The sequence below is a fragment of the Protopterus annectens genome, chromosome 14.part0, assembly GCF_019279795.1.
Source record: "Protopterus annectens isolate FY-2018-M chromosome 14.part0, PAN1.0, whole genome shotgun sequence".
Lineage (NCBI taxonomy): Eukaryota > Metazoa > Chordata > Ceratodontiformes > Protopteridae > Protopterus > Protopterus annectens.
This window is the reverse complement of record NC_056748.1, coordinates 739584439-739607871: the sequence shown is the minus strand read 5'-3', so window position 1 is coordinate 739607871 and position 23433 is coordinate 739584439. Positions and strand designations below refer to the sequence as shown.

At 39.0% G+C, this 23433-nt stretch overlaps 1 protein-coding gene across 2 annotated transcripts in view; it reads right to left on the bottom strand.

Moving 5' to 3' along the window:
• Nucleotides 1-23433, bottom strand: part of SCD (stearoyl-CoA desaturase) — a 110379-nt gene that overhangs the window by 13123 nt on the left and 73823 nt on the right. For both annotated transcript variants that reach the window (XM_044056481.1, XM_044056480.1), the window contains exons 4-5: nucleotides 17764-17969; nucleotides 11665-11897 (exon numbers count right to left, since the gene is read on the bottom strand). In XM_044056481.1, the coding sequence (XP_043912416.1) occupies nucleotides 11665-11897; nucleotides 17764-17969 (439 nt within the window). The remainder of the gene's footprint in view (nucleotides 1-11664; nucleotides 11898-17763; nucleotides 17970-23433) is intronic.

Sequence of the window (23433 nt, the reverse complement as noted above, 5' to 3'; positions counted from 1 at the left end):
GATTTCATCCTTTGGTTTCTGCTCTGAGCTTCAAAGCATACAACCTTGTAATATTTTCCCCTAAAAGCCTGCTCAGCAGTTTTTATTCTGCTATTCATTCCCCTTCTCTGTAATCTGTCACAATGTCTCTGCTCTTTGGGACCTGCATATTGGCTCCTGATCTCCAAGTGTCCTCAGTCAATCCCTTAATTACTTATCAGTCCTTTGAGGCGTGTTCCTTAGGCAAGACCAGTAGTAATGCATACAATGCCTCAGGAACTGTATCATCAATATTCCATTTCACAGTAAAGAAATCATTCTTGAATTCATAGACAGAATTCATAAATGTAATGCTGAGCATATGGGTAGAATTCATGCACAATACTAATAAAGAAAGTAAACTATTAAGACCCTAATGCATTACTAGCATCAAAAGGAGAGGGCATAAATGAATTGTCCCTCAACAGCATGGCCATGAAGAATACAAACAGGCTCAGTTCTGCTGACAGTGCGAACAAATGATTTTGGTTGATATGCAGTTTTTAAGGATGTGAAGTCCGAAACTCAAATATATGTTATTATTTAGTGATTTCAATCCTCAGTGATTTAACAGAATCCCCCAAAGTTTATGAAGAAAAGAGCAAAAATATGAGACAAAAATCCAGAAATTCTGTGAAAATCTGGCCAGTTGAGAGGTATGGCTCCAAATATTTGTTAGGCTAAGGTCGGTAATGTGAAGTTTTGCTAATGTGAAACTTTGTGCTTTTCAGCTCGGTGTTGTGAATGTCGGTCTACTCAGATTTTGGTAATCTCAAGTAGACCCAAGCACACATATACATGCATACACAGACACACAGACACACACACACATATATATATATATATATATATATATATACACACACACACACACACACACATACACACACTTATATACACACACATACATATACATCCATACATACATAGCTCCTGCTGCACAATCCAGAACAGAAGAAGAGGAGGAAGAATCTGAAGTGACAGAGATCTGAAGAAAACTATCTGTAGAGGCAAAACTGTAATAAACTGCAGACAAATTATTTTTATAATTCACATGTTAAGTACCATCTTGCTGTACTGTCAATGGATGGACAAGTTAGAAGATAGGACCTGGATAAACTACGAATAACATGGGCACAGACTTCAAAATTAATCTGTATATAGTTTTATTTCTGGGTGGTTACTTGTGTCTAAACTAAGGAACTATATCTAACTTTAGATGAAGGAAACAGAAACACCATCACTGTTGATGTCAGATAGTTGTCCCCACTAATACAGTATTTTGTGGCAAGGATTCAAGCACACATTGTTCTTTTTGCAGACTAGTGAATATGAGTTATGAAAGATGATCTAGCCAGGTCTGTAATGGTTTAAGTTGGGAGTATTACTCAGAGCAATTACTGCAGATGACAATAACATCTCCCAAGATGATTAGCTGTGAGACTTCATTATTCAACGACCATTGTAAAATGTAATCTATGGCACTGGATGAGTATTTAGGAACAACATATATACAGCCAATGGTTGTGCATGCTATGTTGTAGATGGAATAGTTAACAATGATTTAGTCCATTTAAAGTTTTGAGATTGATTTAAGTCTAAGGAGGAAAAGAAGTTGTTTTTTGAGAAGCGTAACTATATTGCCTGCAATTTTGTGAAACCTATCATTTCTAAATACCAAAAGTAAGCCCCAAATCCAGGAGCTGGCAGGGCAAAGCTAACCACAGTGGTGTAATCCAAGGCACAATCCAATCTACATTCACTAAGAAGTTACAGAGACCGGTTGAACACCAGAAACACTTTATTCAGCTATAACAGCAAGCGCTTTCATCTCTGTCAGTTCAGAGACTTTATCAAGATAAAAGACAGCACAGGGAGGCGCATAGTATATACACCCAACCCCAATTAACAACTCATGCAAGACAGTTAAACCAATTAGTCCTGCAGAAGCGTTATACCCCATCTAAAAAAATTATTATTTTAAATGTTTTTACATCATCCCAGCAAAATATGCAAGAAGAAAACATCCTTTAAACTGTATATAATGGATTGTGCCTTGGATTATACCACTGTAATTAGCTTTGCCTTGCTGGCTCCTGGATTTGGGGCTTACTTTTGGCATTTAGTTTTTGTGCTTTTGACTTGGTTTGTAGATCTGCTGCTTCTGCTTCTTTCGGCTTTTCCCGGTTAGGGGTCGCCACAGCAGATCACCTGTCCGCTCATGATTGGCAGTGGAATTTTACAGTGTCGAGTTGCCAGCACGGCGCCCAACCTTCCACTGAAGGCACATACACTCACACCTAGGGCCAATTTGGAGTGTCCAATCCACCTACACAGCATGTCTTTGGGATGTGGGAGGAAACCGGAGCACCCGGAGGAAACCCACACGACCACAGGGAGAACATGCAGACTCTGCACAGAAGGCACCCCAGCCGAGGATCGAACCAGAGAACCTCTTGCTATGAGGTGACAATGCTAACCACTGCACCACCATGGCTGGTTTGTAGATCTATCATTTCTAACTACACTGTCTGCATCCTCTTGTTATATATCCTCTGTTTTTGGCCCTTACTTAGAGCAAGATTTGAGCTATCGCTAAAATGTTTGGATTGTAAGTGTGTCAAAGCTTACAGACCCTTTTTATTTTGTTGCATAAGCTCACACAGTATATTTGCTCATTGTTTTTGCTGTAATCTATATTATACTGCTTAATGGCATGATGACTGCAAGACGACAAGCTTTGACTTTTGCTGAAAAATATTAAGTGGATCATCCAACTTACAAATTTATCAAACAAGGAAAATAAAACTGCTAGGTAACTAGCATTACATAACAACATAGGTACTGTAGCAAGTGTCAGATAAGGCATTTAGATATTTAACAGAATGGAAAGGGGTTGTAAAATGCCTGCAGCTACATAGATATGCAGTTCAAACCTTTACAGGAAGCTCTGTTATACTAGTTAAATCTTTCCCTGAGTCAATATTTAGCTCTTGATAAGCGAAGTGCTAAGTAACACTTTCTGCAAACAGGAATGTTTGGACACTCAGACTGCATGCCTATGTGATACTGTACTCTGTCACCGACTCTACAGCTTCAGTAATATCATACAGATGGACAGCAGATACCAGGGGCCACCGAACTTGCAATGATCATGAGCTTCATTAACAAGGATCATACTGGCCATTTGCATTCAAATGAAATGCACCTTGCCTCCTTGAAAAAAGTCTTTTATTCCACAAAGTAAAAAAGGTGAACATATATCTATCTATATGTGTGCTTATCCATATATACATCTCTCTCTCTCTCTCTCTACACACACACACACACACACACACACACACACACACACACACACACACACATATATATATATATATATATATATATATATATATGCTAATCCCTCTTGAGCAAGTGTTAAGGGTGTTATTAGCTTTACGCATGTGCAGAAGGTCACATGGAACAGGATCCTTTGAGGCTATAAAGGCTAGACAGAATCTGTACGAAAATGAAAAGAAAGAAAACACTTTAAGGCAGTCTGGGCAGCTCAAGGAAGACAGACTCTTAATTATCTTAGTGAGGAAATGCTGCAGTCTCTTAAGCTGAGTCATTTCCTTAGACAAGTTGTGATCATGTGAGGTAGTGCCAGTTATGCCAGGAGAAGTAGAGCAGTAGATGTGTAACATATGTCAACATAGCTAGCTGGACTTTTATAAAGAATTATACGTTGTTTGTACATGAAACTAATTTGTACAGGTGCTTGTGTTGAAAATGTATTTGTAAAGTTGCTTGTGTTAAAAAAAAATGTACCAACATTGGGTCCTGCTGGACAGAAAAGAAATACACTGGTATGTCAGACTGTATTGTATCTGTTGAAATGAATATATTGTAACACAAGATACTAGATGAGAAGAGGTTAATCTCAGTCCTTTAAAAAATAGTCTGAAATTAAATAACCTGGTTTACACCATAAAGATTGTACCTTACAGTTCTAACTGCAGCCAGAGATGAACTGTCTGTGAAAACCAGGACTAGGAATCCTACTGTAATATCTTTAGGGAAGAACCAATTGCTACCATGGAAGGGTGGATGTTTATGAAATGGTTTTATAGCTTCCAGATACTATAACACATCTTGGCAAAGTTCTATGTGTATGTATGGTGACACATATGTGCTAGATTCTGGTCCAGTTGCTAATGAAGGGGGTTGAGTGGGAACCAAAAGTCATATGACTAGATGTGTGTGATGCTATTCTGTAAGCCAGCACTGAAATGATGCTTCAATCCTAGATGAGGCAGAAGTCTCAGTGTACTCTGTTTTAGAACTCAAAATACCACTCATCCACTTCATATTACCTTGCTTTATTAAGTAAATAGGGAATAATAATTTGTTAGTCCAGTCAGGAAAATATAGTGAGATTAGTTAAGTATTGTTTTTCTGTATCTGTGTGAATCTTTCCATCAGTGTTATTTTTAATATTTCATGTGCTTGAAACTCTGGTGTTTACTGTAAATAGCTATTAAGTATGTGCATGTTTTTTATTATTTATTATTAAATACATTTAAACTTTTCATTGTGTCCAGTCTTTTGGAGAATATTTTAACCTTTGAGGGTAATTATATTTATTTGGTGACACTGTGACTGCTCCTAAAAGCCTTGCTGCATTGGTTAAACACTATCTGTATTAGTATTAATTTCACTCAGTATAATTGGGTACCCTTGTAAGAGCCTTAGAGTACCTGGCTTTGGAGTGTTCTGGTGGCAGTATCTACCTTATAGTCTGGACAGAGGGGGTATAGCTGTTAAATGTGCCAGCCTTTCCAAGGTGTATGTGTGTGTGTGTGTGTGTGTGTGTGTGTGTGTGTGTGTGTGTGTGTGTGTGTGTGTGTGTGTGTGTGTAACACAGAGCATCGGTTTCACAGAAAGGGTGGTGGAGGATTTGGCTGGGAACACTCAACTGAGCACTCGACTCTACAGCTGTGGTCAGTGTGGAGTCTTATTTGGGGCCTGGTGAGAGAGATGGAAACCCAGCCCCAGGACAGGACAGTTCCCTGTGTGCTCTTAAGGGAAACTGTGCTTGGTGCAGAGAGATGCATCTAGAAATACTGGGATACTGGGTGTATCTATCTTTGTTCAAAGGAAACGTCCCCCATCTGTGTCAGTGGTGAGGATTCAGGCTCCTTGATTACTGGCCCAGAGGTGGGGAGCCACACAAGTACATACCAAAAGCACCATTATACTCTATTATGAGTTTGATTAAGGAGGAGTAGAGGCAGATGCTAACTTCCTCAAATCTGAAAGAAATAACCCTAGTGATTAGTCAGGCTTGGTAAAAGGATTTTCTACAACTATGATCAGAGGATAGTTCATTGCCAGTGAAAGTGCTCATTTCCCTAATGATTGATTAGCATTCAAGGGGGGAGAGTCATAAGTGTTAGGGTCATAGGTGCCCACTTTTGATAAAGAACACAGTCTTGCACTTCTTAGTATTTAGTTTTAGGCCAGGAGCTGGGTACAACTTATTTCTGTGTGTTAGTCCCTCCTGATGAATCTGAAAACTTGGTCAGCCACAGGCCCTTGGCATCAGCAATGACATCACAGAAATAAATACCAAAGAGAAATTGTCCCTGAACTGATAACTGGGGACTGCACTGGTAACTACTCTTTCTGAAGATAGTGTGCCTCCCACACTAATAGACTTGGTTCTGTCCATTAGCTAGTTTATTATCCAGTGGGTAACATAAGGGTTTACAATTAAAGTGATTAGTTTACCAGTAGTACCAGAATAAGGGATGGTGTCAAATGTCTTGGCCAGGTCCAGTTATGCAGCATGAACCAATTTGCCTGAGTCTAATGCATCAGTGACTTCCTCAAAGAAGTCCATCAGGTTCAGGAGGTAGAATCTGTCTTTAACAAACCCAAACTGGCTTGGGGCCAGGCCTTGTAGACATCCTATGTCCTTGTTAATGAATTCCATAATGATACATTGTACTGCTTTGCAGATAAGGCTGGTGAAGCTTGTAGATCTATAGTTTCTTGAATCAGTAGTAGATCTTCCATTTGTGAAGTTCTCCATTCCTCTGGCATGAATCCAGTGGAGAGGCTGAGGTTCATTAGGCTTAGTAGCAATTCTACTAAACAATGTTTAGTGCTAACAAAAAGGCATCCTAGCACATTATCAGGATCCATGGAGCTTGCCCTTGGAGAAAGCATTCAGGACTTGCTTGGAGGTGATCATAGAGGGTGGTGTGGTGTGCTAATAAGTTAGGAAAGTTAGAGGGAGATAGTGGAGTAAAGTTACAGCTGAATTTGTCCACTTATATGTTGGTTATGTCTTCATGGGCAAGTATGTATTAGCTCTGAGCACTGCTGGGCACTACCCCCATAGCCGGCTTTAGGCACCAAGGAACCCTGTAGTTGCTGGGGGCCCTCCAACCACAGCGAGTTATCTTATCTTGATATTTTGTAACACGTCTGTCAAACCAACAAAAACTAGTACAGCAATCTTGTGTATTTAATAAATCAGCTGGGTAATAACCCTTATTTGTACCTCCTTTAAAATTCACATATAGCTCTGATTGTAGTAACAATGTTTTATCAAGCAACAGGCTTCACAACTCCATTAAAAAAAATTACCACTGACATAATGCCCATGGCTTAGTTAAACCCTGCTGGTGGACATTCACTCCACTAAAATAACAACATAGCTTTATGTACTTGCAATACTCATAGCTGCAAGGGGCTCCCTTAATCATCCTTGACTGTAAAAGCTGCTGCTGGTTGGAGAAGAATGCATTCATTTCATGATTATGCTCTTTAACCTGAACTGGTCTGTGATATGACCCTGTTAGGATAAAGCTGATAATGAACATAAACAAGGTAAGAACTAGAAAGATTAGCAGCCCAGAGTGACTGATCTCAGTGAAAACCTTGGATTTTAAGAAAAGCTGATGCTTACGATCTTCAGATATGGTTTTCACTTTCAGGGAGTTTTATAAACTCTGGCAAAATGCCAGATACTACAACTTTCAACTTCTTTGCAGAAGAATTCAGCACAATGCCAGCAATAGCAGAATAAAGGCTCAAAATCAGGAACAAGTTTTAAATATTACCGTAATTCAGTTAAAAAGGTTAATAGTATAACTCCTTTTGCATCAACATGCATTTTGGACAATAAGTATAAAACTCTGATGTCTGGATTTATTGACTGTCTGTAATCCTGAATGATTTACAAGCAAATCAAAGTTTTTACAAATGACAGAGCAAAATTATGAGAAAATCAGGGAAGATCTGTGAAATCAGGGACAGTGACAGGTTTGCATTAGTCCTCACTGAGGTAAGTAAAAGTAACTTACCCCTGCTGCTGTTTGAGGACTGCTAAACAGCAGTCACCTATCTAGTGTGGCAGTACCAGTGTTGCACAGTGTATTGCTATTTGCTGAAATAAGTACAAAACTAGTATTGCTATGGCTTATGCATGCGTGTGTGTGTAAAAATTAGCAATGATTGTTATATTTTGCACACACCCAATAATACCAGGACACATACATTATTCTTCTGGGTATCAGTAAAAAATGGAGCTAACAAGTAATTATATTTCAAAAGTAATGCATTAAATATATCACAGAACATTCAGACATTTAGATCTTCTAAAGGTCTGAGGGCCCCTACTCCCTAGACGGTATAACTGGATACAGGGTTTCCTTAATCATCCTTGACTGTCAGGAGGCCCCACAAAAACAGTTGCTGGTTGGGAAAAAAAGGAGGAGAAAAAATGTATTTATTTTCTAATTATGCTCTTTAACCTGAATTGGACTGGGATATGACCCTGTTAGCATAAAGCAGATAATGGCCTCCGCTCTCAACTGCACCCATTCTAAAACCAGCGCTGCACAGATGTGTGTGTACAGAAAGCTGCTGTAGGTTACGGGTGGTGGTTGGTTATTACTTCTTTAATTTTCATCACAGTCAAACCTCAGAGGTGTGCACATGAGGTTATTATTGCTTGTGCCTGGGCTGAGGACAGTGTGGCCATTGTTTCTTTTACTTTTCTCACAGATCTCACAGGTGTACAAAGAAGGTTACTATAGCTTGTACAGGGGTGGTGAACTGTCTATTAGCGACAAAGTAGAATACATTACTGTAATCATTATTTTTTTCACTTTCCTCACAATCACACTTCAGGCATTTATACATGTTGCCTTTGACAGTCTGGGATGAGGAGTGAGGAGACATGCTATGTACATGTGTGTCAGCAGTCTCCTGAAATATAAGACTGTGGCAATTGTAACCTCTCCATTCATCCCAGTCCAACATGACAGGGATGCATAGGCAGTCTTTTTGGGGGGGTTGGAAGACAGGAAGTTTCCAGATAAGACCTTTGTATCCAGACAACTGGCTTGTTAGTTTACTGTGAGCTACTATTTTGTCATCTTTGAACATTAAGCCTTGGGTACAATTTACATCTTCCTTGAAAGAAAATAACTAACAGAAATCTTCTTATTCATGTTTTTTTTTAAGTCATCATTGGATTAAAGGCCTGGGAAAATGCTCTAAAATATATCTCAGAACATCTGTAACCCTATAGCTTCTTGTGCCCTGGCTTATTTTAGTTACTTCCTAAATGATTATTACTGTGCTTATTTGGTCAGGGAAGCAGTGTTGAAAGGAACCAAGGAAAGCTAAAGTTGAACAGCAACACAATTTCTTTCCTTAATCATAATTTCTGTTCAAGCCATCATTGGATGAAAAGGTTGTGTAAACAAAAATTTTAAATGCACTTCAGAGCATACAGGAAGTCATGGCTTCTTGAAAAAGCTGAAGAGTAACAGGCAAAATGTTAAAAATGGAAGAAAAAAGTAGTGTGTGTGATATAGGGAGCCTGTGGGGGGCAGGGGAAGACTGGAGTGTTTGTGTGTGTGTGTGTGTGTGTGTGTGTGTGTGTGTGTGTGTGTGTGTGTGTGTGTGCGCGCGTGTGTGTGTTCAGGGGGTGTCTAAAACAGTAGGCCTAAGGCGTCATTTCACCCAAGTCCAGACCTGCACATAGAGTTGCTGCAATGTATCACTATTTCAATTAAATGCCAGTAACTGTATATGTCCCTTTCTGAGATGGGTCAACATAGTGTGGTACATAGGCCTGTTGTAATGTAAGAGCATTGTAGCTACAGGTCAGTCTGTGCTTAATACTCCTAAAAGTTTGCAGCATGAAGTAAAAGCTTGCTTAAGAGGGGTGGCAGTGAGAGAGTGATACATAGACTGGAAGTGCCTGGGGGGCCCCCAACTTGATATCTGCTACCTTCAGAAGTGGTAATTCTGAAATCATTCAAACTTCTGGAAGATTTGATTTTGTTTCTGACTTCTTTGTTGATATTTCTGAGTTCTTCTCTAGTTGATGGGATATTAAGTTTAGTCTTATGGGTTACAAGTTTCTTCCTCTTATCGTAGTTTGCTTATATTAGGGTCCCATCACAGGAGTCTATTCCCAAATTTGGCATTCTGTTTGTGTCTTATGCTAACATATGCCTCAATGCATACTGTGAGGAGGGTACAAAAATTATCCAAAAATGTGGCAGTGTGTGAGATAGGGTCATCGAGGTGGATGCTTAAATTTCATCAGGTCATCAGTTAGCTGGATTAGTTTTTCTAGCACACCTATCAAGCACTGTGCCTCTTACCTCTTCAGGGTGTACTCAGACTGTTGTCTCTGCTATTAGTGTCTCCCAGATATTCTAGACAGTATGGATTTCTTCAGGGTTCCATTCTAGACCAATGCTATTCAAACTGTAAATGCTACCACTTGAAGATGTCATTAGAAGAAGGAGTCTGAGTTATCAATCTTATGAAGAAGACAACGAGCTACATCTCACCTTCTCCAAGGCTCAAATGTCAGCTCTTACCATCTTACAGGACCACCTGGAAGACATACTTAAACTGAAGTATCTCATTTGTATGAAACTCAACCAAAAATTATGAAACAAATAAGTGTCATTCCTTTCATGATTCCTTGAACTGTCCTAATAGTTCATTATGAGGTGACAAGCTGGACTGTGTAGTTAGGGTGTTTAATATAGCAATAACACACGCCTGGGTGTGGGTAATGCTGGATTTACCCATGGTTGGTGTGGTTTGGTCACAAGGGCGAAGCCCGAGTGGCCAAACAAAGCCAACCGTGGGTAAATCCAGCATTACCCACACCCAGAAGTGGGTTATTGCTATTATACAATGACATTATTTAAGAAAAAAAAAAATTACTTTTCTTAAATAACGGCATTGTATAATGCCTCCTTGCTGCCCTTCCGCAGCTGTCTGGTATTCTGCGGCAGTTCTGATGTATTGCGCATGCATATGCCCATGCAGTACATCAGAGCTGTGGGTAAAAGCAACGGAGAAAGCAAGATCTCCGTTGCTTTTACAAACTGTTTCGCTATGTTAAATGGGTTTAACATAGCGAGACAGCTTTAAAAAAGTAACAGAGAATCTCTGTTGCTTTTTTAAAGCTGTCTCGCTATGTTAAACCCATTTAACATAGCGAGACAGTTTTGAAAAAAGCAACGGAGAAAGCAAGATCTCCATTGCTTTTTACAAACTGTTTCACTATGTTAAATGGGTCTAACATAGCGAGACAGCTTTAAAAAAAGCAATGGAGAATCTCCGTTACTTTTTTACAGACTGTCTCGCTATGTTAAAGGAGTTTGACATAGCGAGACAGCTTTAAAAAAAGCAACTGAGAATCTCTTTTGCTTTTTTAAAGCTGTCTTGCTATGTTAAACTCGTTTAACATAGCGAGACAGTATGAAGCAATAGAGATCTTGCGTTCTCCGTTGCTTAAAAGAAGAGTTATAGTAATGGAAAAAGTCCGGGCGACCGGACCTTTTTTCCATTACTATAATTGATTTACAACGTGCACGCTGACCAATCAGCGTGCACGTTTTTGAATATTAATGGGGGGTCGTTGTATTATCTCAGAGTTATGGTGGGTAATACACTATTACTTAACGACCAGATTATGGCAGAGGTTAAGTCATCATAATGGATTTTTATAACAGCTTTTGTTGAATTAAACACCTGATACCACAAAAGGATTTCACCATGGTCATTTATGCAATTGCTTGTTTCATCATGTTTGGTCTACTGAAAGGAACTCTACCTAGGTCTTCTTGGCAATGTCCTAGAATGCCACCAGTAGATCCATAACTCTTTGTCCAGGCTTTTAACTGGTACCACCTATCATGAATATGTCAGTCCCTATGCTACAGAGTTTACACTGGCACCCAGTGACATCTAAAGCCACCTTCAGGATTTAGGTACTGCCCAACCAAGCCCAACATAAGTGGAGTCATGGCTACCTCATGAGTTTATAGTGCTCATTCATTCTACACTTCAGCTTCACTCGGCTGACAAGGAACTGCTGGAAATGCCTAAACTTGAATTAAATCTGCTGGAGGAAGATTTGCTCATATCATGTTTTGGTTCCACAGAAGGCATTGTGCCATTCATTTTGGATGTACACATTACAGGTCCTTTTTTTTGGGGGGGGGGGGGGTCTCACAACCCATCTTTTTAAAAAGGTATTTTTACGTTTTTAAGAAAGAGAGAACATTAAAAAATTACGAGAAACTCTTATTGTACATAAAAAGAACTTACCTATGGCCCAGGTAGTCACAAAATGGTTTTCTCTTGGATTTATATATTTGTCATAGGGACGGTTCCCAAACATGTGTGCTGCACTATTCACTAGCCAGGTAGCATTAAGTACCATGACGTAACGCAGTATAGCTGCGATGAAAAACGAATGTTGCAATGTTTCATTCCAGAAGTACCAGGGAACAAAGGTGGGCATCACAAAGCACATCAGAATCACCAGGGGTTTGTAGAACCTAGAAAAGAACAAAGGATTACAGTTAAAACAGTAATCATTCACAGAAAACTGTTTATATCCAGCTGCATTTGTTTCTACCCCTCCATCACTTTCAGATGGTATTACTACCATGGTACCTACATACAACCTTCCCAGCAAAAACAAGTGAACATCACTGTTACAGCATCAGCTAAGCAGTGTGCTTCTTCTCATGTGCTACCTTAGTAGTATGTGTCTAAAGAACTGAGGTGTATGGCTAAAATCAGTAGCTAATATAGCAAATTAGTGTGGGCATTTACTGTAGTCCCAGATGTTCACTATATGCCTGTTAGCAAACATCACTAAAATGTCACACTAAATTTGTAAGAGATCCTTAAATTCTTACTATAATATTTGTTAACAGGATCCTAAAAGTAATTATACTGAAAGATGCCCTGTAGGAAACTGATTAATGACTGTAAAGGAAAGAGAATACTTACTAAAAAGGACATTGCTTTGTTACTTAAGACACGGGTTACAGGGAATGATAAAATTTTTCTATCTGAAAACCTTCAGTCTATAGAAAAATGCATCATTTTTTTCCAAAAGAGAAGGTAGAAAAAAGAGGCAAGAGGCAGGTGAAAGGGAAGAAATCAAAATTGAACACGGAAGGATTGAAGAACATTACTGTAAGAAAAAAGAAGAGAAAGACAGATGTTGACCACATGGCGCAAGCTGTGGATTTACAATACCAGCTGGATAAGAATTTAATACACAATGAAAACAGTGGGATTAATAAGACTAATGGTGATGAAGATCTATCCTTTGTAACAATTGATAGAGCAGATATTACTCTATCAGAAGCTGAACAGTCTTCAGAGCTAGCGAGCAAATGTATTCTTGTAATTGGTGATTCAATTATTAGAGGAACTGATACTTATATTTGCAGAGAAGATAATGAACATAGAATAGTGTTATGCTTGTCAGAAGCAAAAATAGAAGACATGAGACAAGCCATGGAACCCCTTAATGTAAAGAAGTATGGATCCTTTTTTATTCATGTTGGTACAAATTATGTCATCCACAAGGATTCTCTGACTGTTAGTAGGGAACTGACAGGCCTCTTAGATAGTATAGGTTGTATTGGTGTTAGGACGTATTTTCACACATCACCTATAAAAAGGATAGTCAGGTCACCATGAATGAAAAGATTTTTGGGGTAAATACCTACATGGAAAAATGTCCTGTTTTAAAAAAATGGAAATGTGTAGAGCATCCAAGCCTAGTTTTGGGCACACATGTGTTCAGACAGGATTGTATGCATTTGTCAAAATCAGGGAAGAATTTTTTTGCAGCACATATTTTGCAATATTTGACAAACACTAGGCAGGATTTTTGCCACTTCGAAAATTTAACATTTCACAGATAGCAACATCTGATGCACCTTTGATGGTTGTTAATGCTAAGATCATTAATAATAAAGTTTTTTAATTGGAAAATGTGCTATGTTCCCACAAGTCTGATATTGTTAATATTTATGAAACATGGTTAAAGAACAATGACTGGAAACCAGTTCTGTCAGGGTACAAATGTTTTTACTGTAACATACATTCTACCAACAGGAGGAGGTGTTATGACAGGGATTAAAGATAGTTATGAGACCTCTGGTTATTACATGTTCAGTGATAACACCAATACTACAGACGGTGTAACTGTGACAATAAAGACAACCCTGAAACATATAACAATTGTTGGAGTGTACAGACCACCAACGTCAAGTGCAGATGACCTAGAGGAATTCATACATTTCTTGCATGAAACACAGGAGGGAAGAATAATATTAGCTGGGGACTTAAATTTAGCAGAAACAGACTAGAATAATATTGATTCAACGTTAGTATGGAAATTATTCACAACATATATTCAGGAACAATTGCTTCAGATTGTAAAAAAAACGTACCAGAGTATGGAACATGCTAGACATTGTGTGTGTTCCTAATGAAATCACTGCTACTTCAAGTCAAGTTTTACGACCATTGATGTGCAGTGATCATGGGGTTATAAAGGTTAATTTGTTGCTAGACAAGTCTGCCAAACTGAAATATAAACCAATGCACAGAAGGTTAATTACAGATTATATGAAAGCAAAACAGTCACTATTTAAAACTAACTGGAGTGTGTGTACAGTAGAAAAACTGCAGATGTAATGTGGAAAGTTTTGAAACAGAAACTAAGTGCAAAAAGTAAAAAAAAAATGTTTAACATCAGGATCTAGGCATACAACATCAGGGGGATATACTTCTATAAGAACAAGATACCTGATTAAAGTGAGAGACAAAAAAATATAAGAAATGGAAGAGGGGTTGAACTACAACTTTGAAAACTGAAATAAACAAGCTGGACAAACAGATTATGCATAGTGTGAGACAAGATCAAGAAACATTTGAAGAAAATTTATATAAAGATATTGAGAAAAATAGGAAACCTTTTTATAGATACATAAGATGTGAAAGGAGTAAAGACACACAAATTGATAAACTGTCTGCAGATTCTAAAATTTATTCTCGAACACAACAGATTCTAGATATATTTACAAAGTCTTATGCAAAACAGTTTGGCTTTACAAAAGGGATGATAAGTTACCCTAGTGACATCCAGGAAACCCCGGATACTAGAATCAAATTAGATTATATTGAAAAAGAACTGCATAAACTGGATCCAAACAAAGCACAGGGAGGAGAAGGAATTAGTAACAATGACCTGAGAACACTTCAGCAAGAACTTATGGTACTATTATATCTATTATTCACTAGGTCATATAAATATGAGGAGATTCCTCAAGATTGTAGACATGCGACTATTAAACCTGTCTTTAAGGGAAAGGGGAGTAGGACAAACCCAGAGTCATATAGACCCTTAAGTCTACTTTCATGTTGTAGAAAAATAATGGAGAAGGTAGTCTTGGATAAGTTACTGTCAGAACTGGATAGATTGGGACTTGAAACCATAGATCAGCATGCATATGTTGAAAATAGATCTATTACCACCTGTAACATGATGTTCTAGAACAATATAATAACAGCTACAAATGAAAAATTGTGCTGTGATATAATTTATATAGATTTAACTTCAGCATTTGACATGGTCATACACAAAACACTGATCAATAAATTAGTACAACTAGGTGTTGATGTACTCTTGAGAAGATGGATAGCTGCATGGTTTACAAATAGGACATAGCAAGTATCATACAGCAACTGAACAGGTGAAATCCTGGGTTACAGCTAGGGTGTCCCACAGGGCTCTGTCCTAGGCCCTTAGTTGTTTAGATTGCATCTTTCAGACCTAACTTTTTCATCTGAGGTGTTCTATTGTCTATATGCAGATGACCTCAAACTGAGTAAACTGACTACATGTGTTACAGATAAGGCACGTCTGCCAAATAACTTGACTAAATTGACCATTTGGGCACAGGAGAACAATATGCTGATAAATGCATCAAAAACTAAGCATATGAGATTTGGGAGACATAAATTGAAAGGTGAATATTTAATACAGCACACAGCGATTGAAACTATAGACTCATTTAAGGATCTGGGTACATGGGATATATTCAGCTATGAGTTTATCTAACCAATTGGTTAATAATAGTTATAGAACTATAGGTTGTATAAAAAGATTTATAAAGTCTAGGAAATCAAAAAATGATGAAGTCATTGTTTGTTAGTTACATTAGACCTAAACTTGAGTATGGAATAACAATATTGAAATCTTATAAGAAAACAAGCATGAATAAACTGGAAAGAGTATAGTTGAAACATACCAAGAGCATCCATGGATGTGAAAATTTAAGTTATTATGAAAGACTAAAATATCTGACATTGTACAGTATCTCCTACAGATATCTGAGAGGAGATCTTATTCAAGTATATAGGGCATTTAGAAATAACTACCTCTGAGAATGTTTGGGATTATCACAAAGTACTAGAGAATCATCAGATAACCTATGTAGAAGATTCTATAGGAATGAGAAGTGTACTAATTGGTTCTCTGACAGAACAGCTGATGCATGGAACAGACTACCAAATTACATTGAAGCAAGTACTAGTTTAGATATTTTAAGAACAGCCTGGACACTTATTACGGGAACAAGTGTTTGGAATACTGGCAAGACAGAAGAGCATGAATCATTAATGCCTGTGGTTGAAATATTTGTATGTATGTAATTGCTTTTATTGGCTTATTTGGCTGGTCAGTCTCAGAAGACAAAAAGCGAGTAAAAGGCACTTGCACTGGAAAATTCATATCAACCGTATTTAATCTACGCAAAAGCTTTACAGCAGTAAACCTAAGGATGCCATTGAAGACCGCCTGCTGAGGTTTGTAGTCCTGAAGTGATACTGAATTGTAATGGAAATTAATAACAGCAGGCAGGTGAACATTAACTGCGAGCGCTGAGTAAACCTCGCTCATCTTACAAACAGTCTCTATGAGTTTGATCAAATAATTAAATATCAATGTTGCAGGTACAGCTTTTAATGCCTGGACATGAAACTGTAAAGTAAAATAATACAGTTAGATTTACAGAAACAAAAATGTTAAAGTAGTTTAACGTGCAGCAGAATCAGCTACAGGTCCACTAAAAGCTAATTCAGTGTCTAGCATTTCCAACCAGAAATGAACAGAACATGTTTTAGCAGTAATGGCTACAAAAAGAGTGCTCACTTATCAAAGTGATTATTTTCTTTCTGTGAGCCTCCATGCCTACTGACCATTAAGCCGACCCTGTTAATCTTGTGCCCATTTGTTTGTCTATACAGCACCAAGGGAGTGCAGACCAGAGGAGTCACCATCCAGGCAGCCATTGATCTGGTTTGTTCCCTCATTGCCACCCGAGCAAAGACAGCGTTTCTATTAAAGCTCTCACCTCACTCCTGGTGGCTGACATGCGCAACCATGTCGCCAAAGGGTGTCCTGCACCCTTTTTGTGCATGTATTTTCCTTCACCCACATGATACTGAGGAATAGTATCTTCAAGCCTGGGATCACCAACCCTCATCTTAAGTTCTGGCCTTTTTGGCTCTGTGACAGCCTCTGCCTGCATAGTGAAGACTGGCTGTTGGGAACCTCCATTCCCTTCCAAATGGGCAAGTGGACTTAGACCATTTAAACTTACCATCACCTTCCGACACCTGCAGTGCCTAAGACACTACTCAAACTCAGGGAAGTTTGGGTCACGGTCAGGGCTTTAGCCCTGCATGACACACAGCTGGACTGAGTAATATTAGTAAATAACAAGAAATGTTGCATGCGTTCTATATGTAAGTAGGGTTTATTTTTAATCATCACTTTTCTTCTAGTCCCTGCCAAGAGGAAGGTATTAACCATCCCAAGAACCATCCCACAGCAGTTTATTTGTTCCCACAATTTGTAAGAGTGAAGAGGTAGTAAGCAGTGCCATCATTCTGGAAACATGAGGATTATTTGGTTTAAACCATAACCCACTGCTCGCTGCAGACACTTGGAGCAAAAGGTCATCACTGCTGGATGCTCGTGCTCCCAAGCACATCCAATATGACTAGTCACAATCTATACCCACTAATCAACCATGAAAGCCCTGCCTCAGTACACAGTCTCCAGCTGTGAAACAGTGTGAGGCAACTGAACAAAATACAGTATGTCTTGTCACACAGTTCTTCCCTTCCAAAACCTAACCTGCAGCACTTGAACTGTAACTCAAACCCAAGTCAATGGCATTACAGACAACAGCCCATCCACTCTGCTATCTGAAATGTACAGAATGAAAGCTCTTTATTGCTAGACTTTGAATAATTTGAAAGCAATCACAGTGCATTTGATCTCACAATGGAGAAAAACAAGTAATCTCTGCAGATAAGAATACATACCGTCTCTGAAACATGACGATTTTATCAGCTTTCAGGTCACTTAGGTTCAGCAGCTTGCCCTTTGCGATGACATCAGGGTGCTTCCGCACTAGCAGCCAGCCAATATGGGAGAAGAAAAACCCACGACTTGCATTGTGAGGATCTGCGTCTGTCTCTGAGTACTTATGGTGGACTCTGTGGTCTCGTGCCCACTCATAGATATCATTCTGTTAAAATAAAAAAATAAGAACCATGGTAATGCAATAGATAAAGTTAATTTCACATAACTCGGATACTATCACCTGAAATAGTTAATGTCTGCAAAGACTGAAGGCTGGAACATATTTATAAATTTCTGGACAGGAACAGAAAAGGGAAAAAAAAACAGAATAGAGTTTTTATTATATTGCTCACATGATCTATCTGGAACATGAGGAACTTTTGTTTTTGCAGTATACCACATCCAAAGTCTGTCAGACAATGACTACATTCATCTGGTACTGCAAAACATCATTAACAAAAGATCGCACTGAATCTGCCTTAGTGTGACCTTGGATGACAATCATTTTGGCACTGATATACATGCATTTCTTCATCCCTTCAGTGACAAAACACATTGTTATTGTCATTTTTCTTTTATGTTACTAAGAATTTAAGTAAAAAGCTTTTTTTTTTTTTGCTTGTTTGATTTTTTATTGTGTCCACTTGCCAAAACCCCATTTCCAGCACACCCATGAGTTGTTTACCCCACAGTGCAATCTCAGTACACAATACAGTTGAGTGTCTTAGTACACAATACAGTTGAGTGTATGCACAACACAGCCATGAGTTGTTTACCCCACAGTGCAATCTCAGTACACAATATAGTTGTGTCTCAGTACACAATATAGCTGTGTGTGCAAAACACAGCCATGAGTTGTTTACCCCATAGTGCAATCTCAGTAATGTAGTTGCGTTTGTGTAGAACACAGCCATGTTCACAACAGCACAATCAAGTTGCTTCCATAACTAAAGGCAAATACTGGCAATAAAGCTTCACTGTGGGTATGTGGCATCACCTTGTATCAATAGTTAAAGGCAAACAACACTGATGATACAGTTGTGTCTGCAAGCTATGCAACATTATGGTAAATGACAGTAACAAAACTATGAATATGATACATACAGGATGTCTGTCACTTATAACAACCAAAAAAATGATAGTAAAGCAACTTAAGTCACGGATTACTAATAAAATATTACTGAAAAGACCACTAATCTCATAGCATAGGAAGCTGGAAATTTATATTTATTTATTTATTTATTTATCATTTGTTGACCTGGAATGTCCGACTAGGTTCCACAGAGCCTGTTTTCAGCGGAGGCCCGGGGAGAAATGCTCCAGATGCATGTCTTTGGATGTCTTAGGCATTTTTACCTAATTTTACCTAATTAATATAGTCAAGAATCAGACTTATAATGCCAGAGGTTCAGTATATGGCCTGTGCCTGTATAAAAGGAATAACAGATATTGCTGCATTGTATAATCTTTAAGAAAAATAACTTGTTTGCAGACATTTGGGTTTGTATGGTAGCAGATACATTCGGATATTAGAGGAATCATTTGAAACAGATTCAACAGGGTTTTGAGGTAAGGTAAAGCACAGTGAAAAAATAGACCTATTGGAAATCTAAAATTGCTGTATGCTGATGTGAAGAGTTCTAATAAAACAGTGGATGATCTAAACATAGAAAAGGCAATTATCATGTATGTGATAACTGAGTATTGGAAAACAGTGAGAATAAGCTATCAGAATACAACTGAATGTTATCGAAGTGCCTCTAGGCTCATGCGCATGCACAAACACACGCACACACATTTATGTTTATACGTAGATACTGAGTACTGTTTAGGTAGGCAAGAAAATCTGTAATTCCATGGTGACCACAAAGGAATCACCACATTTTGAATATGCAGGAGTGCATGCTGACTAAAGACAAAGGGGAAAGGTTTGAGTATAAAGTTTCCAGGCATGACCTTTAATAATAGCTTGAGACAAACCTCTCCACTGCTAAAATGTACACACACTGCTACGATTCTGAGTCTCCGATTTAGCCCTGCTCCTCCTAGACCTTCTTCTGGCTACATACCTTAATGAGTAAAATAAGCTTATATAAAGATTCCAGATCAGTGGTATATAGGGCCTTGTAGAGAAAGTCTACTGTGAAAAGCAAAATTTGTTCCTCTTTCTGACCTTCTGCTCTGATTTTTAAAGGCCAGATAGTGTTCTGATTTTTAATGCTCAGAGGTTGAGCGGTACAGCTCGGGAGCAGCATACACTCTGGGCATTATGAGCCAGGTCAGTGCAGGGCAGGATTGTGCAATGTTATTAATCTACAGGCTGTAGAGTGGGACAACTTATTTATTTATTCCTTTTTTAACTGAAAACTTAAGCAGGTTCAAGGACCCTTTTCAGTTATGATTCAAAGAGACATAAATGCCCTCTTGAAACAACATAACTAAAATAACAGATCTGTACTGTACCTAACCAAGCACAAAATATACTGGATAATGCTTGAATCAGTGACTAACATATCATGAATTTAGAGTTCTCACCATGCAGCACAGCATTGTATATAGAAAAGTAATAGGAAAAACATACTTAAGAAAGGCTTTAAGTGCATTTCTCACATTCTGAACAGTATTCGTTTTACAATTAAGTTAATTTCCAGTTGCACTCCTGTCGTTTAAGTTGCAAGTGGTTCTGCAAAAAAAAAAAACGACTTAGGGTGTGCTTCATTGTGTACTCAGTCTGCTCCCTATAACCACACCCAGAAAGTGAAGTCATGGTAGGTATGGGCAATTATTCACATTCTAAGTAAGCAAGAGCATCTTCTTCAGAAAAGCAGTTTCTAAGTTGCAATGTGGTTTCACTGCTACATCATCACAAGATGGTTTCAAGGTAAGGTGTACCACCTGCAAGACCCAGTTGACAGCTTTCATAGATTTCATAAATATTCCATAGCACTAAGTCTTATTACCATTCATACCCTGGAAATACTCTCCCTCATGCTGCACCTCCCTTCTGCTGTAGGAATCCCAGGGTAAATTTATGGCTACCTATTCAGTCAACTAGACTATGTTTAAAGGAAAATAGCGAGTTGCATTACTTAGCATACAGGGGATGTTTACCCCAGTGGTTTGGCAGATGTTGGACTATAAACCAATCCCTCCATCATGTTTTATTTAACTGTTGGTAAAGAGTTAAGATTTATTATTGGTAGGGATAATGGACTTGTGGAGATGCAGGATATCTATGGCAACTGGGTCTCAAATGGCATGGCGAGAGACACAGATCTCCTTTCAAAATTCTATAAAATACTAAATACATGGAAAGAGCTTCTGGCCCCTCTTAGTAGCTCTGACACTTTAGGTATACAATCTTTTTGGTTAGAAACCTTTGGAGTCTTTTTAGTTGTCTGATATGTTTACTAGGATACATCCTGAAGAGGGTGTTATACTCAAAAACTGATCTAATCAATGCTGACTTGATTATAAAGGAGTGGCTACCTCTTTAGACCTTGATGAAATTCCTTTGAAAATCATCTGTGTTAGATAAAAGGATTTTCTGACAACCATTGTCACATGATGGTCTAAAGAGAGGAGGTTATCAACTCTTGACTCTCCAGCTGATACAGACATCCTCCAGAAGGGTCTCACTGAGACAGATACCTGGTGTCAAAATCATAGCCTCGGGCTAAATGCCAAAAAGTGCACAGTCATCCCCTTTGGAAAAAACAAAGTAGCCGCTAACTACCACATACGTGGTAGTCCCCTAAATACAGAAAATGTAATAAGGGATCTGTAGGAGTGGCCTTAGGTCAACTAGGATCTGCAGGAGTGGCCTTAGGTCAACTAGTACCCTAGTCAAAAGGGCTCCACGGTGCCCCTTAATACACCATCTGGTGCCCACATCCTGGTCTACCTACACTAAATAAATACTGGAAAAGCACCCCTGCTACAGCGATGCCCTAGGTGGCTGTCTAGTTGGCCTATGCCTAAGGCCGGCTATGGGGATCTGGAGACCCAAGTATACAGTAATCTCTCATTTGATAATCATATTGCCAAGGTGGTTAGAAAATCCTTCTATGTGGCCCACCTAATCACAAAAGGGTTCGCATCTAGAACAAAAGAGGGTTATTGTGCCCCTCTACTCATCACTCATTAGACCCATCATAGAGTACAATGCCTCATTTGGGATGTACCTTACAAGACACCTGCAACAGCTGGAAAGACCACAGAAGTACCTCACCAAGAGAATTACTGGCCTCAAACATATGCCGTATGCAGCCCGACTGTAGAAACTCCAGCTGTACTCAGTTGCATACCGCTTACTCAGATGTGATCTCTGCCTGACATACAAGACCATGTCCAACCCAGAATTGATGGAATTGCTCCACCTAAAAAAAAAAACAAATCCCCAAGAGCCACATGCTCTAGGGATCTAAACCTCACCACAACGATAAATAGGACGTGCTGGAGGGATAGATTCCTGTCCCAGAGACTCCACATGCTTTGGAACAGGATTCCAATCTACATTAGGCAGAGCCCCTCACTAACACTCTTCAAGAGAAACCTTGACGAGTGGATGGGAAACAGAAAATTTACCTCGGGGATCACTGCAGTGGCTCTGCTGGACAGAAGCACAGGGAACTAAAAGCTCTGCTGGACCGAGGCACAGGGAACTAATCTAAGGGGGCAGCTAAAGCCAAAACATTCTGGCTAGGCTTATAGATGCCCTCAGGCAGATAGCCTAGTACTTACCTATGAATCTATGAACCTATGCTGCTAGGTATGTTGACTACCAACACTAATACTACACTTTTCAGCATTTAGTTTGAGCTCATTTTTTAGTACACCAAGAGTTAACTACAGAGAGTTCTTTAAGGAGGGTTTGGGTGTCAGAGGGTGATTTTGCAACAACCCCCTGTTTTCAGACATCTGCAAATGTTGTTAACCACAGGTCTTAGCTCTCTGGAGATCTGAGAAGTGAATGACATAAAGGAGATGTCGCTGTACTGACCTCTCAAGAAACACTGATGGTCACTTTCATACTTTCTTATGATGTACCTGCAACTTACACTGTCTAGTCTTTAAGCCAGTTTGCTACTCGTCTTACTGCAGATGAGTCAATATCTAAAATGTTTAGCCCCTTTATGATGCTAGCATGGAGAATAGTGTTGAAGACCTTGGAGTGATCAGGGTATGTTTTGTGTAGTGCATGACTGCCACCTACATGATGCGGTCTTTCTAGGAAGTAAGAAATTCCTGCTGATGTATTTAGCATAGGAATACAATAGCCTATACATTAATATAGGTGGCGAGACACTGTGAGGTTCAGTTTTTCACGGTATTATGGCAGGGTTTTTTTAGCTCCAAGGAAACTTTCAGAAAGCTGTCTTTATCAACAAAATCGAATGCAAAAACAACACACCTTTGCTCCACAAACTGTTTGTTTGTGTCTTTCGGCTTTTTCCCGGTTAAGGGTCACCACAGTGGAACTCCGGTCCGCTAATGATTGTCAGTAGATTTTTACGTGCCGAGTTGCTGGCCCTGATGCACAACCTTCAACGAAGGTAAGCCCATTCATGCATGTCTCCACACAGGACAACATCTTACTGTGAGGCGACAATGCTACCGCAGCACCACCA